Raw genomic sequence first — 16,055 nt, forward strand, 5'->3', positions numbered from 1 at the left:
CTCCCGAGTAGCTGGGACTACAAGCATGCGCCACCATGCCCGGCTAATTTTTTCTATATATTTTTAGTTGTCCAGATAATTTCTTTCTATTTTTAGTAGAGACGAGGTCTTGCTCTTGCTCAGGCTGGTCTCGAACTCCCGACCTTGAGCGATCCTCCCGCCTCGGCCTCCCAGAGAGCTAGGATTACAGGCGTGAGCCACCACGCCTGGCCGAATGATGTGGTTTTAAAATATTTGTGGCCAGGCATGGCTCAAACCTGTAATCCTAGCACTTTGTGAGGCTGAGGCAGGAGGATCACTTAAGGCCAGGAGTTTGAGACCAGCCTAGGCAACATAGCGAGACCAGTCTGTACAAAAAATAAAAAAATTAGCCAGGCATCGTGGCATGTACTTGTAATCCTAGCTACTTGAGAGGCTGAGGCAGGAGGATTGCTTTAGCCCAGGAGTTCGAGGCTACAGTGAGCTATGATTGCGCCACTGCACTCCAACCTGGGTGACAGAGTAAGACCCTGTCTCTTAAAAAAAAAAAAAAATGTTAATAATCTGGCTTTGGATAAGCATGTGTCTGTGGGTACATCTTCAATCTTATGCCCGTACTGTTCTTAATTTTGTCTTATTATAGAAGGAAATATCCCATTCAGGGATCTATGTGTCTTTGGAGTTTAATGATCTTGTACCCCTAACTTCCTCTCTTTTTCTTATTTTCTTTTACCTGAAATCTTTTATGTGTGAGTTAATTAAGACTTTAGTATTTGGCATTATGTCATGAGGATGAAAGGCAATAGGAAAGGTCAGAATCAAAATAACATGTTGGGAAAAAATTCAATTTTAAGTTTATTTAAAAATGAATACTATTTTAAAACTAGTACTAACTAAAATTACAAGTATGTATATTCTACAGAGCATAACAGTATATCGAAAACAGAAACCCTTTTTGCTATATCTGTGTTGCATGTTCCTCTGTAGATACCTAGAGATGCTGCTTGAGTACCTTCAGGATTACACTGATAGAGTGAAGCCCCTCCAAGATCAGAATGAACTTTTTGGGAAGATTCAGACTGAGTTTGAGAAGAAGTGGGAGAACGGTACCTTCCCTGGATGGCCGGTGAGCTTCAGTGGGAGTGTGGGTAGAAGATGTGCCAGAGAATTTAACTAATTATTTTACATTAATCTTGAGCCTGCACTTTAGGGGATTAGATATCAATCCCTCGGTATCATTTGGGGCCATGAAGTATTCCCTACCGAGTATGCTAGGTTTTCTGTGTGTACTTTGGAATGAGATTTATCAGGGCCCACTTGCCATTGACTGGCTCACAATTTTCACCAGCCACATCATTAGTGCTGTGTGGTTCCCTGACCAAAAACTGACTAGATTATGTGCTAGAAATCTATATATTTTCACTTCTGGGGGTAAACTTGAGTTTTTCCTGAACACTCAGGGAGAAAATGGACCATCTGGGTTTTTTGGTGAGGGAGGGAGGTTTCAGGGGATTTTTGGATTTTTTGTTTGTTTTTTTGCTCCTGTAGGAATTTGTTCTGTATTCATAAATGTGTATAAGAAAGGGGCCAACCAGCACCTGGCAATTTACATAGCCCCTTTGCCTTCATCCTATGCCTGGATCTTAATAAACATCATATTGTTCTTCTTGCCAGAAAGAGACAAGCAGTGCCCTGACTCATGCTGGGGCCCATCTTGACCTCTCTGCATTCTCCTCCTGGGAGGTATGTTTTCTTCAGCAACAGTATTGCTCTCCATGTCCATCTTTCAGAGGAACCACTCAACATTCCTGTCTTTAATACCATGGCTGTGTTATATAAGACACCATTTCCTGGGACCAAGCATCTGCAAGGAAAGTGGAAAGATAAAAAGAAAAAAGAGTAATCTAACTACTTTGAAAACTGCCAAATAATAATACAGCTACATTAAGTTGTAGTAGAGCTAATAGAACATTACCAGTGTAGTAAAATCTGAACATGACCACACAGTCAGTCCTTTGGAGAGTTTGGACTTAATGCTAGGAGATTGGCTGTAGATTGTGTGGTCCTACCACAGCGTCAGGAACAGCCTGCACTTGCTATTTCCCCAAATCTATTTATGTAATATTGTAATTTGTCTTTTTTATACAGGAGTTGGCCTCCCTGGGTCTGGACAGATTGAAATCTGCACTCTTAGCTTTAGGCCTGAAATGTGGCGGGTAAGAGAATGGTTTTTCCACCAAAACAGTCTTATTTACTGTGCATTTGTGCAATCTTGTAAGTGGCTCTGATTACTTTTTTTTCTGTCACCCCACCCTGCAAAAATAAGCAAGCCTGTGTGGTAAAGTCAGTGACCCTAGAATCCTTTTCCCCTCCTGTCTCTTTAGGACCCTAGAAGAGCGAGCCCAGAGACTATTCAGCACCAAAGGAAAGTCCCTGGAGTCACTTGACACTTCTCTGTTTGCCAAAAATCCCAAGTCAAAGGGCACCAAGCGGTGAGTGGCTGGGGTGGCACCTTTGCTTACAGTTATAAATTTTATTTCCATGCAGAATTTTTACTACAATAGATTTTAAAGCCTGTTTCATCACCATTATTGGTTATAGAGATCCAGTCTGCTTTTTATTTCTGCTAATGGCAGAGAGTACTGTCACTGTTAATATAAACCAAGGACAGTCCCTACTCAGGTGACTGAGAGTGGGTAAAATTTCTAACGTGGAAACGGTGTTTAAAGTACCTCTTATTATGTGAGTAGGTTGTGGAGGCTAAAAGTCTAAATAGATCCAAAAACTATTTTTATAAGCTTTTTTTTGCTAATGACAGTTGAATCTATTCTTGAGCCACATGCTTGTACAGGGTATTTTTGTATGTGTTTTTTCCTAATCCTCAAAAAACCCTGGAAAGTAGTTATCCTGATCTTTTTGCAGATAAGGAATTAGTAAGGTTATGAGATGTGTCTTGTCTCACAGTTCTAAGTAGCAGAGTCAGGATTTGGGCCCAGGTCTGCCTGCAGCAGAGCCACATTTTCCTTGTAGATTATAGTGTTGGAAATTTAAGTGGTCTTGATATGTCTTTCACCTTCTAGATGAGTTCAAAAAATAAGCTTCCATGCATTCCAAGATAACCTCAGTACTTTTGTCCGTGAGTCCTGCAATGAACAGAGCATTTGCTTTCACAGAAATGGTATTTCTAATGTGCTTATAATTTTTAACACAACCATGGAATAAATGTTCCCAGATACAAGCACTGGGCAAAAAAACCCTTGAGTAACACAGCTTGTTTCTTTTTTCAGAGACACTGAGAGGAACAAAGACATTGCTTTTCTAGAAGCCCAGATCTATGAATATGTAGAGATTCTTGGGGTGAGTAACTGACTCTGCTGAGGGCTTTAAATGCTATAAAGAATGGGAGTAAGAGATAGGAACTGAGAGTAATTTTTCAGGTTCAGAAGAGGAAGGGATAGGTGTTAAACTAGTTCAGCACAAAAATAGAGGTCTTTCAGGGTACTTGGCCCTTCAGTAAGTTCCTGTTCTGTTGTTAGGTGATATTCCCAAGGTCGTCCAATTTCCATAAGGCCCAGCATAGAGAACAGACCCCCCTCTCAATACAGCATCCAGGGTAGTGCAGGTTCTTTGCCTGAGCTTCAGAATATACCCAGGGGTGGCTCAAGCAGCAGATACTCAAAAGGCAAGTAAGAGAAAGGCTGTTGGTAGCTTTTCAAGTATTATTTATGAAAAGGCATTACTTACATGTTCAAAAGATTGTGAGAAACTTAGTAGGGCTAGAATATTATAGTACAAAGCTGGCTGTGAATATTCTTCTTGAGTATTCTTTTAGGAGTTGAAGGGCTGGTTGGGGTAAGAAAAGGCCTAGCCTGACCAAGATGCTTATCTCAGAAAGAAAAGAGGGGCAGGCATAGGAGGAAAATAGATCTCTTTCCAGGAAGAGAAGGCGGAAGACAGGGTAGCACTCATTCTGAGAAGATGGTCAGTGTCTCTGAGAGTCATCCAGAAGACCAGGCTTTCTGACAGTGTCTGCTTCGTACAGTTTTCAACTGCTCTCGGAGCCTTTCCCTTTACACACGCTCACGTGGTGCTTTGAGTAGGTGACTCTGGCTCAGATAGCTTTTTTACATCTCTGTCAATTGCCATGGACATTTTGATTCTCCTCTTGTTTGAGGACCACACATATGGTAGCTATAGAACTAGTCACCTCTTGGTTCTGTCACAACTGCTTTCAGTGAAAGGCCAGCCAGACATTGGACATTGGGGACAATGTTCTTCACAGTGAACTTGGGCTGTGCTAGTGTGGGTAGCAATCTGAATTGCCAGTCCTCTGAAGATGGCTGGGAGGCCACTGACACCATGCCGTTGACATGAGGTATGCCCACTTTCTTCCCCCTTTAAGAGCATTTGCTTTCCCTGCCAGGAGGTGGCACCATTCTCTTTGAAATCTGACCAGTTCCAGCTAAATGGTTTCCAGAAGTTGCTCTCATTATGCACTGATAAGATTTCTGCCATTATTTTACCATTTATTGATGTCTCTTGGTTTCTGAACATTATGCTAAATTTTTGGATACAGTAGTGAATATGACACAGCCTCTTGCCCTTGAAAAACCCATGTGTGGTTGGGGAGACAGATGATTGCAGTATAATGTGATACATGTCATAATACACTGAGGTTGAGTTTTCTAAATAGAGGGAGAAATGTTTCAGGTACAGGAAACAGCAAGCACAAAGATACAATGTTAGGAAAAGAAATTGTATGTCCAGGAAATAATGAGAAATTCAGTGTGTCTGGAGTGTGCCTTGTGAAGGGAGTGGTCAGAGAAAAATTTGGAGAGTTATGTTGGAAATTTGGACTTTGTCCTTTACACAGTAGGAAGCCAATAAAAGTTCCTTAAGCAGGAGAGTGTGCCATTAGATTTGGTGTTTTAAACAGATAAATCTGGTAGCAAAATGGAAACTGAACTGGAATGGAGAGAGACTTAGGGCAGTTAGAAGGTGGTCACCTTGGTGAGGGCAGTAACAGCAAGAAAGAAAGGACTTTAGAGGCAAGATAGATGAGACTGTTCTGTGTTGTTCTGTGACAGTCTGCTGGCCTCCGATGAGTAATTAGGCAAGTGATGTAAAACATTTGACTTTTTCCTTCAGGATCAGGTAGGGCCTGCTGATGAGGAATTCTGATGTGAAGGGAAGACTATCCCTTCATTCTACAAGAAAGAACCTTATCCTTGGAAGTGAGGGGTCAGCAAGGGTCATAGGAAAATAGGAAATTTCCTTTCTTATTCTGCACTACTTTTCTCTGACTTCATTTATGGACCTGCCTTAGGAACAGCGACATCTAACTCATGAAAATGTACAACGCAAGCAAGCAAGGACAGGAGAAGAGCGAGAAGAGGAGGAGGAAGAGCAGATCAGTGAGAGTGAAAGTGAAGATGAAGAGAACGAGATCATTTACAACCCCAAAAACCTGCCCCTTGGCTGGGATGGCAAAGTAAGTCCGAGCACTACCACTTTCTCCCCATTCCTCATCTTGGAAGCAGGTGCAGACCTTAGTAGACTAATGCTGTTTCTTACTTTTTGTTTCTTATTTAGCCCATTCCCTACTGGCTGTATAAGCTTCATGGCCTAAACATCAACTACAACTGTGAAATTTGTGGAAACTACACCTACCGAGGACCCAAGGCCTTCCAACGGCACTTTGCTGTAAGGAATTCAGAGCCATTTCTCCTGAGAATTGAAGTAGAAACATGAGACTTTTAGAGAACAGGATAGGAGCAGCCTGAGAGAACCACTAGTGTCCAGAGCTGAAAGGAATCAGAGAAGGATGGGTCTGAAAACACGCCCGTAGCATTTGGCCTTTGGCACCAGTGCTGCTAGCCTTGAATACCTGAGAGTTTCTGGAGGCATACCACCCTGCTATTTTAACTTCATTTTGTTTTTCTCCTGCTTGTTCTTATACTTCTTTTTTTTTGTCTTTCTTCCAACGTCTTAGCCCAGTCTCTGACTCCTTGGTTATTTCTCTTCCCCATTGCTAATAGTCAGGACCAAAAAAGAAGCTGACTGCCTCCTTTGGGTCTTATATGGGCCTTTATCTCTTTGAAAAAAAGAAACTAATGGAATGACATTTAGCAAGCTATTCTTGAGAAAAGGCATCATGTGGGTGGTAGTCCAGTAGGTAGGCTCACCCTTCTTTAGTTTCTGCCTTTATTTCTCGGTACTTCGAAGGAAATTTTACAGAATGGAAAAAACTTATGCTAGACGAAGGATGGTGAATCTATATGAAACTCCTCTCTCCTTCTCTCAGACATACATAGTACTAATTGATCCTAGGTCTTTTTTGCTGAGCCCCTGAGCGGGCTCTGAATCTTTCCCAACACTACCTCCAATGATTGGAGTTGGCATCTGGGATAAACGCCATGCCATTTATCATCCCTCAGCCAAAACTGTCATTACATCAGTATCTCTCCCTCCCCTGTCTCACGTCCTTTCTTGTACCCGGTAAACAGTCTTCTTCTTTAGTTAGAAAGGTGATGCTGACTTGCCATCAGAACCTTTATTCATACTGGCAGTCAGAGTTGCTGGGGCCACATCAGGTTCTCCCATAACATGGAAGGTGATTGGTTAGAGTTGTGTTTTTCTGTGGTCGTGACCCAGAGATTTTGTCTGTAGGACTACTAGATCTAGAATCTAGGTTTTGTAAACCAACCCAGTGAGGCAAACAATGCCACGCTGCTTTGAAATACCAGCCTCTTTTCAGTCACAGTCAGCTGTTTACATGAACCACAAAAGGAATGCTGCCTGTAGGTAGAGTAGAATGGAGTTAGTGCTCCGTGTTCAGGTACTCCCATTTCATGTGGTCCTTTTGTTTCTCTCTCCTTCCAGGAATGGCGTCATGCCCATGGCATGAGGTGTTTGGGCATCCCAAACACTGCCCACTTTGCTAATGTGACACAGATTGAAGATGCTGTCTCCTGTAAGTAAGCTTTATTTACTATTTCCTGGGCTAGACCAAGTAGCCACTCCTGCAACTCAGTGTCCCAATACCCTGGTGTATCCAGGCCTAAGAGCAGTTGGTTCTGGATATGTAAAAGCTAGACCAGTCATCTAATTACCGCATTTTTGAGGGGAATGAGTTAGCAGCACTAATTGTTTCTCCCTTGAGAAGAGCCCTATGCTGAGTGTAAACCAGGGCTTTAAACCTGGGACTGTGAACTCCCCCAGCAAGATTTTGAGTGAATGGTTGTATGTATGTTTCTTTCAATTGATTTTAATATGTCAAGAAATGCTGATACAAAGGAAAAAAGAGAAGTGGCTTCAGTAAGCTTCTGTCTGAGGCAACAGGGCAGATGCACAGAAACAGCCGCAGAATACCTGTTGGAGGGGAGCCCAGTAGAGCGTGTGTCAGGGGGGCTGTGCTGCTGAGGCACCTGGGGGCCTCAGTTGGAGGCTTCCTGTTGTCCTGACAGTGGTTGCTTTTTCTGCCATTAACATCTTCCTGGCAGCTTTTTATTTTTTTTCCAGTTTATCTCTTCTCAGTCATGTTTCACGGTAGGCTGGTTAGACTGAAAAGAAAGGGATTTCACCACTCCACTTTGTTAAGTTACAGGCACACAGCCCTCCATTGTACTTAGCACGCTAGTCTGCCGCTTGGTCAGCTAACAGTTTTGGCTCCCAACTCTAGAGTTGCCAAATCTCCATTGCAGGGCCAAGGAGAAATGACCCTCTAAAGAGCTTTCTGATCCCTGGCCTAGCCCATGGGTGCTGGGGATTCTTTCATTGCATTTTTGTGTGTGCATTTGCTTTAGGGACTCCTCGCTTTCTTATATTTCCTTATTATCAGTCAGTATCATACAGTTTTACTCATCAGAATTACAGTGTGTCTAATTATAATTAGCTTCTTTACTTTTTCAAGTGGGAGGAAATGAAAGCAATAACAAAATTGCATAGAATGAATTATAACACTGCATTTCAAATACAGTCTTATATTCAGATGTATTTTCTAGCTGTGCACCATGAATAGATGACAGTTCATTTTTTGTGTATTTTCTTTGCCCTGTCATTTTCCTGAGTTACTACTTTGGATACCCTAAGATTGATTCATTTGCATCATTTTAGGCTTATGGTTATGCCAACTGCAAAAACAAAGGTGATATTTTTGGTTATTTTTTTCCATGCATTTATTGTTCTTCCTGGATAGTTATCCCAAGCATCACCCTAAGTCTTACATTAAATAGAAGCAGGTCATCCTTACCTGGATGCTGATTTTAAAGGGAACGATGCTTGTACATCTACACTAATTTTAAGATTAGCTAATGATTTTAACATCATAGTCAAAAAGCATTACTTAGTACTAATTTTTAAAATAAATATAGCCAAAAACGGTCACTGAAATTTGTCAAATATTTCTTAGAATGTGTTAAGATGATTATAACATTTTTACCACTTTCTCTATTATCAGGCATTGAGTAAAACAGCATTTCTGGATTATTTCATACTGGATGATAGATATTTCTTTAATATAGTTATTTATCTTGTTAGGAATCTGTTTAGAAGTTTTGTTCACGAATTTATGTTAATAAGTAAGATGAGCTTTATTTTTTTCCTCCTTTGAGATGCTGTCTTTGTCACATTTGGTGATCTAAACCATATTGATGGCTAGGCATGGTGGCTCACGCTTATAATTGCAGCACTTTGGGAGGCCAAGACAGGAGTATCGCTTGAGGCCAGGAGTTTGAGGCTGTAGTGAGCTATGATCCTGCCACTGCACTCTAGCCTGGGCAACAGAGCAAGGCCCTATCTCAAAAAAAAAAAAAAAAAAACATTCATGACATAAAATGGATGGGATTTCATGCTACATTCTCTTCTGTTATTTGAAGCTATGTGTATTACATCCATAAAGATTAGTTCTTCATACAAAGGTACTGCTTCAGGAAGATTCCTGTTAATAATGGGTATAAATTCTTGATTTCTTATGACAAAGTAGGAAACCAAGTACTTTATTTCCATTCTGACTTTTATTATTTTCTTTTTCTTATTAATACTTTCTGCAATCTTGTTTCTTTATTCCTTTCCTAAGTCTTTAGTCAAGAACTTTATTCTTTTTGTTTAGTCTCTTTTTTTATTCTTTCTAATATAGGCATTTAGAACTACATGTCATTCTGTAAGGACTCCATGACTCCATTGGGAATATCTATTTTTGATATGTTGTATTTAGAGTTTTATTTATTAAAGATGTTATTTCTGATTTTTAAAAAAAATTCAGAAATTATTAAAAGTATACTTTTCATTCTAATTGGTTGAGCACCTTTTAACTTTTCTATTTTTTTAAACTATCAAACTCCTGGCTTCAAATTATCCTCCCAAAGTGCTGGGATTACAGGCATGAGCCACTGCACCCAGCCTAACAGGTTTTCAATAACAAATAGATGGTTATGTACATATTGACTCCCACAAGACTGACAGACTTTATCTCAGGTGTCTCACTAATAGTATCGATAATTATTGAGTTTGATTTAATTCTGTTATTGTGGAGAGTTTCTGCAGTTTTTCTTTATTTCCTATTAGCGGTATAATTCTTTTTTATTAAACTTGTGGTTTTTCCTAAGCATTCAAACTAGACATCTTAGGGATTTTGGCTATAAGAAAGAGAGCCTAGTAAAACTAACTCCATGTCTTCATCTAGTTTGCAAGAATATGCAGCTGTGCTGCTTTCTATAGATGAGTTTTGCCCGCTTTCTTATGTCTTCTCTTCCAACTTTAGTTTACAGTGAAAGCAGTTCTTGCCCTTGCTCTGTGTGACTTTTTTCAGTTCTCAGAGTCTGCCATTATCCTGCTCACTCAGTGTACCGATTTCTAATGCCTGAGAGAGACGATAGGTAGGTGCAGCTGGGTCAGGAGCCATGTGTATGTAGTTCAGTCAGCTGTGTTTCCAGGAGGGCTGGTGATGAAAGTAGATACTTGTGAGATAAGACTGCTCCTTCCAGGACTGCCAGGGAGACATGTTCTCTAAGAAAGGAGCAGCTAGGCCTACCGACCCTGAGTCCTGTCCTCTCGCTTTCCTCCACGGACAGCATGAGCTTCACCACTCACTCTACCACCTTCTCCACCAACTACTGGTCACTGGGCTCTGTCCAGGCGCCCAGCCGTAGCGTCCGTCCTGCCAGCAGCGCGGCTAGTGTCTATGCAGGCGCTGGGGACTCGGGCTCCTGGATCTCCATGTCCTGCTCCACCAGCGTACGGAGCAGCTGGGGGTCTGGGGGCCTGACAGCGGGGATGGCCGGGGGTTTGGCAGGAATGGGGGGCATCCAGACCGAGAAGGAGACCATGCAAGAACTGAACAACCGCCTGGCCTCCTACCTGGACAAAGTGAGGAGCCTGGAGATCGATAATCGGAGGCTGGAAAGCAAAATCTGGGAACACCTGGAGAAGAAGGGGCCCCAGGTCAGAAACTGGGCGCATTACTTCAAAATTATCGAGGACCTGAGGGCTCAGATCTTTGCAAATTCTGTGGACAATGCCTGCATCGTTCTGCAGATTGACAATGCCCGTCTTGCTACTGATGACTTTAGAGTCAAGTATGAGACAGAGCTGGCCATGCACCAGTCTGTGGAGAGCAACATCCATGGGCTCCACAAGGTCATTGATGACACCGATATCACTCGGCTGCAGCTGGAGACAGAGATCAAGGCTCTCAAGGAGGAGTTGGTCTTCATGAAGAAGAACCAGGAGGAGGAAGTAAAAGGCCTACAAGCCCAGATTGCCAGCACTGGGTTGACCATGGAGGTAGATGCCCCCAAATCCCAGGACCTCAGCAAGATCATGGCGGACATCCGGACCCAATATGACGAGCTGGCTCGGAAGAACCAAGAGGAGCTGGACAAATACTGATCCCAGCAGATTGAGAAGAGAACCACAGTGGTCACCTTGCAGTCCGCTGAGGTCAGAGCTGCCGAGATGATGCTCACGGAGCTGAGACGTATGGTCCAGTCCTTAGAGATCGACCTGGACTCCATGAGAAATGTGAAGGCCAACTTAGAGAACAGCCTGAGGGAGGTGGAGGCCCGCTACGCCATGCAGATGGAGCAGCTTACTGGAGTCCTGCTGCACCTGGAGTCAGAGCTGGCACAGACCTGGGCAGAGGGCCAGCACCAGGCCCAGGAGTAGGAGGCCCTGCTGAACATCAAGGTCAAGCTGGAGGCTGAGATCGACACCTACCACTGCCTGCTGGAAGATGGGGAAGACTTCAATCTTGGTGATGCCCTGGACAGCAGCAACTCCATGCAAACCATCCAAAAGTCACCACTCGCCGGATAGTGGGCGACAAAGTGGTGTCTGAGACCAATGACACCAAAGTTCTGAGGCATTGAGGCAGTAGGAGCAGGGTGCCCTTATACCAATAAAAAGTTCACAGATCATTGAACATCAAAAAAAACAAAAAAAAGGCAGGTAGGGAAGTAACCAGGACTAACTTGCTTGTTTTTGTTTTAGATCATTCTGTTGATGGTTTTCTTTCTCTCTTTTGGAGATTTTAGCCTGGAGGGAGGAGTTTAGTACTGTCATTTAAGTTGCAGTTGATTTTTTTCTTTTTTTTTTTTACTTAAATGAAGGATTCCACTTATAAATTTATTATGTTAATTATTCCATTGTTCTACATTTATGTTTTGTTTTTTTTGTTTGTTTTTTTTTTTGAGACAGAGTCTCGCTCTGTTGCCCTGGCTAGAGTGAGTGCCATGGCGTTAGCCTAGCTCACAGCAACCTCAAACTCCTGGGCTCAAGTGATCCTACTGCCTCAGCCTCCCGAGTAGCTGGGGCTACAGGCATGCGCCACCATGCCCGGCTAATTTTTTCTATATATTTTTAGTTGTCCAAATAATTTCTTTCTATTTTTTTTAGTAGAGACGGGGTCTCGCTCTTGCTCAGGCTGGTCTCGAGCTCCCGAGCTCAAACAATCTACCCGCCTCGGCCTCCTGATTTTTTTTAAAAGTTGGAACAAAAGACAAAAAGAGCCTTGTGAAATTTCCACCAGAAATCCTCATGTAGGGGATTGGTCACATTTTACCAATATTCTAACTAGGTTTAACTCTACCTAATAGCATCAAGTTCAAGTATCACCATCCTGTTTACTATAGTAGCATAGGAGATTTAAACATTCTAATGGAATTCAGGGACATTGCCTATAAAAGCAATTGTTTTGTCAAAATAATGATATCCTGTGTCTATGGCTTTTTATTGTGTCAGGTATCCCATTCAAAAACAGGAAATTCATTTAGTTTACTTGACTTACTCTTAATGAACCCATGTGGGCACCTGGCAATGATCATATTCTTTTCCAGGTGCTTTCAGATTTCTCTGAAGAGTAACATCTCCTTTACTGCTCTGCAGTTTCCTGCATCCATTTTTTTCTTTAGGAAAATCGTGACAGCATTTCCAGTCTCCAGTATTTTAGTGCCACTCTCGGTTGGATTCCTGAAAGGCCTAAACAAAGAATATGACAGGGCCCTGCCCTGTCACATAGTAAGCATGTGATAAATTTGCCATTCCTTCCTGGTATGCATATTATCTGGGCCTGAAGACTTTAGCTAATGTAAAGCAATTGGCAAGCAAGGAAAAGATGATTAGTTGAGCACCTATATGCCAGGTTACAAAGCAAAGCATTTTCTCATATATTGTCTCATTTACTATTTCTTTACCCATGTTAGGCTTCAACTTTCTCTATATGATATTTCTTCTAATCTCATCAAATTTAGGGATTGTTCTACTTGGTGGGAAAGGTGGAAACATAGGAACCAAGTAGTTCTGGCTACTCACCATCATCTGTTGATATTTTGCATCTTTCCCCTCTAGCAGCAGACCTGTCTTAAATATTCTGTGTAGCCATTTGTTCTGAGAGTTCAACTTCCTAACACCATTCTTAAAGATTCAAGTCATTCTTTCCCTGGTTTTGTGTCTGTTTCTGTATGTGTCTGATCACTCCCTCTAAAGCTATGGTGGTTTTCACAGATGTCTTCACCTTTTCCTCTTCATGGGGTAATTTGTTATTGAACTGTGAGAAATTTTATTTTAATATCTCCATTGTCTGTTGAACAGTCTTATCTTTCAGACGCTTTGGCCGTGAAATTTCACCTTTTTTCCTACAGAAATTTTTAAAATATATGCACTAGACTTTAAGTAAACATATTTGACAGTATCTAGTGTTCCTTTTTTCTTCCATTGTGAGCTTTAAGACAGTAAAGTCACTTTCTTCCATAATTCCCATAGGTTGTTTCACATTAACTTCATTTGAGAGTATCAGTTCTTTATTCTAAGAGGTCTTTGGTTATATTTGATCCCTTTTTTTTTTTTTTTTTTAACAACAAAGCAAGATCGTGATAAATTTTGCAGTGGAAGTAGTATTGTCTATAGGTGGCTGAGAACCAAAATTCCATTTTGGGGCAGGCAAGAATCTCAAAGACAGAGTCATCCAGGGGGATCGTCATGGGGGGTGGTAATGCCTGCTCAGTCGGTCCTGATTGCTGCTCATTTCTCGTCCCGCAGTGTGGGCCAAGCTGAAACTGCAGAAGGCTTCAGAGCGATGGCAGCCCGACACTGAGGTAGGTGCTAATGTGGACAGTGCTGGGGATGATGTCAAGTGACAGCTCTCTCACCATGTAGAAGGGAGGTGAAAGATGGTCCCTGCTTTACTGCAGTAGCGAGTATAATGTGACAATATCTATAAGTTGACTCTTGCTGTGTAAGCCTAATTTATTTGTGATGTTTGTCACACTTTATAATTTTTTTAAAAACATGGAATGCTTCATAAATTTGTGTGTCATTCTTGTGCAGGGGCCATGCTAATCTTCTCTGTATCGGATTTTGTATATGTGCTGCTGAAGTGAGCACTGTCGGGCTTTAATCTGGGTCTCAAGGCAGGTTGTATTTTCCCATTGAAATGTTGAAGTGACAGACAGGAGTACCCAATCTCTTGTCCTGCCATGGGGATTTATAGGCTAAAAAGTTGAGAATCCTTATCATATGTCAGATCCCCTTTGAGGAAAGCATCTAAGAAGAGATGATCCTCACGTAAGGGGTGGGGAGGTATCCTTGTTGGTCCTGAGATAGTCATCTCAAGCAGCAGGTTTCAGAGATGAGGAATGACACGTGCGTTAAGTATGGTAGCAGCTCACCACGTGTCCCACAGTGACTGGCAGTAGACTCCCTTTCTTTTAGATCAGTGGTTTTTATATAGATAGATTTTTTTTTTAAGCAGCAAAACCTTTTTCCAGCTATAATACAGAACTCTGATATATAAAATACAATAAAGAAAACTGCTCCAGAAATGGGGAAGCTCAGCCTTCCTTTTAACTCCTGCAGAAACCTAGGGTTCTTGAAAACCATTTGAAAACTGCTGTCTTAGGCTTTCTCAACCAGGGTTCCTCATCTTAAACACAGAAAGTAATTTGAACTGTTTCTTCAGATACCCTAAGGATAGGTCATGAATGGTACCATTCTAGATGTCCAGGAGAGAAATAAATTCATTACACACAGTAGCTGCCTAAGGGGCAACAGGGCTTAATTCTCTTGTGGAACCTCAGTGGAGGAAGGCTGTCTTAGATGAATACCAATCTCCGAGTACCAAGGTGTGCCATGGATTCAGGCCAGGCTGAGCTCAGGTACCCAGAGATTGATTCCAAACATTTCTCCTAGGGGGCGTAGCTAACAAAGTATACCCCTTTCTTTTTAGGAAGAATATGAAGACTCCAGTGGGAATGTTGTGAATAAGAAGACCTATGAGGATCTGAAAAGACAAGGACTGCTCTAGTGTTCAGGGATGTAGCTCAGCTTTTGGGCTTGCCCAGGCCTCCCTGAGATCTGCATTTTCTATTTCTTCCAACCAAATGCTCAAAGACCCTTTGCTATGTAGTCTTATGGTCTAGCATGCATCTTGTAGAAACAAGGCATGCAGACACATTGTAGGGTTGAGATGTGTTTTATCTTTGTTTTATATTAAAAAAGATTCTGCCAGAAAACAAAACCATCCCTTGTTTTGAATATGTATTGTTCTGAAGGCCCAGGGTTATGGACTACCTCAATCCTTCAGGTCTTAATGCCTCCCTGTCTTTTTCTCACCAGCTTTGGTAGCAGCTGAGATTTAATGAACACCTGTTATGCTGCAAGTTAGGTAAATCTGACCTGACCTCTCTCCCTGTCCTCACAACAGCCATATCCCAAAATAAGCATCACCCCAGGATGAGCCCTGCCCTTAGTTGCATCAGCCATTGATGCACATACTAGGGAAAGATGGGGAAGGTGGGCCAGGGCTGCTCCTAAGGGCTAAGTGTGGCACTAAGGTTTGCCTTTTCTGTGTGCGTAAAGAAAGGAATTGGGCTGTTTGCGAATGGGCCTGCAGCCCTGCCCCTTCCCTGGGCCTCAGCAGCCCAGCATACAGTGGCATGAGGACCAGCAGGGACTCCACACACTTGCTAGTTCAGAATGAGTCTTTGGTGAGCCTGTCTGCCTGTTTCTTCTACAAGATTCCTATTTGACTAGAAGCGGCTAATATCCATGAGTTCTCCAGCCCCCAGTAGCCAAGACCTTTGGTAGAGCTGAGCAGCTGCCCCAGCATCTGAATCTGCTGTCCCAAAGGGGGAGAACTAGGGAAGCCAGGGAGGCACTAATCTGCCCATAAGCACAACCACCTGAAGGCCAGGGCCTGCTGCCAGACGGGATTCCCCAGAGGCCTCTTTGCCCCCTCAGCACTCAGACCTTCTTTCAATTTGCTTGTTTTTAATACATGTACTTGTAAAAATCCCAACTTCGCAACAGGCCATCTGCCTCATGCTTACCTATTGCCCTAGTCACTTACATGGCGGTAAGGTTTCACCACCCCCACCCCTGTGGGACTTCACTCTGGGTTCGTATTTTCCTTCCTGGTTCAACCCTGGGCAATTCCACACATGGTCGTTTGTCCTTTGGCTCCTTCAGTTGCTTAAAACCCCGGTTGGACAATCCCTCCAGGGCCTGAGCTTCTGAAGCAGAGTGAGTGGATAATTAAACCTAATTGAGCCAACGGGAAACACTGATGACTGAAAACTGGCTCA

General features: G+C 42.5%; 1 protein-coding gene and 1 pseudogene across 1 annotated transcript in view; both read left to right on the forward strand.

Annotated features, from left to right (window-relative positions):
* Window positions 1–15,003, forward strand: part of SF3A3 (splicing factor 3a, subunit 3, 60kDa) — a 22,162-nt gene extending 7,159 nt beyond the window's left edge. Inside the window, exons 6-15 of the mRNA XM_012646668.1 lie at window positions 967–1,105; window positions 1,654–1,722; window positions 2,128–2,195; window positions 2,364–2,471; window positions 3,267–3,336; window positions 5,306–5,470; window positions 5,572–5,682; window positions 6,862–6,952; window positions 13,513–13,568; window positions 14,699–15,003. Of these exons, the coding sequence (XP_012502122.1) occupies window positions 967–1,105; window positions 1,654–1,722; window positions 2,128–2,195; window positions 2,364–2,471; window positions 3,267–3,336; window positions 5,306–5,470; window positions 5,572–5,682; window positions 6,862–6,952; window positions 13,513–13,568; window positions 14,699–14,776 (955 nt within the window). The 3' untranslated portion in view covers window positions 14,777–15,003. The remainder of the gene's footprint in view (window positions 1–966; window positions 1,106–1,653; window positions 1,723–2,127; window positions 2,196–2,363; window positions 2,472–3,266; window positions 3,337–5,305; window positions 5,471–5,571; window positions 5,683–6,861; window positions 6,953–13,512; window positions 13,569–14,698) is intronic.
* Window positions 10,051–11,384, forward strand: LOC105812332 (annotated as a pseudogene).
* Window positions 15,004–16,055: the final 1,052 nt, after the last annotated feature.

The sequence above is a fragment of the Propithecus coquereli genome, unplaced genomic scaffold, assembly GCF_000956105.1.
Source record: "Propithecus coquereli isolate 6110/MARCELLA unplaced genomic scaffold, Pcoq_1.0 Scaffold249, whole genome shotgun sequence".
Classification (NCBI taxonomy): Eukaryota; Metazoa; Chordata; class Mammalia; order Primates; family Indriidae; genus Propithecus; species Propithecus coquereli.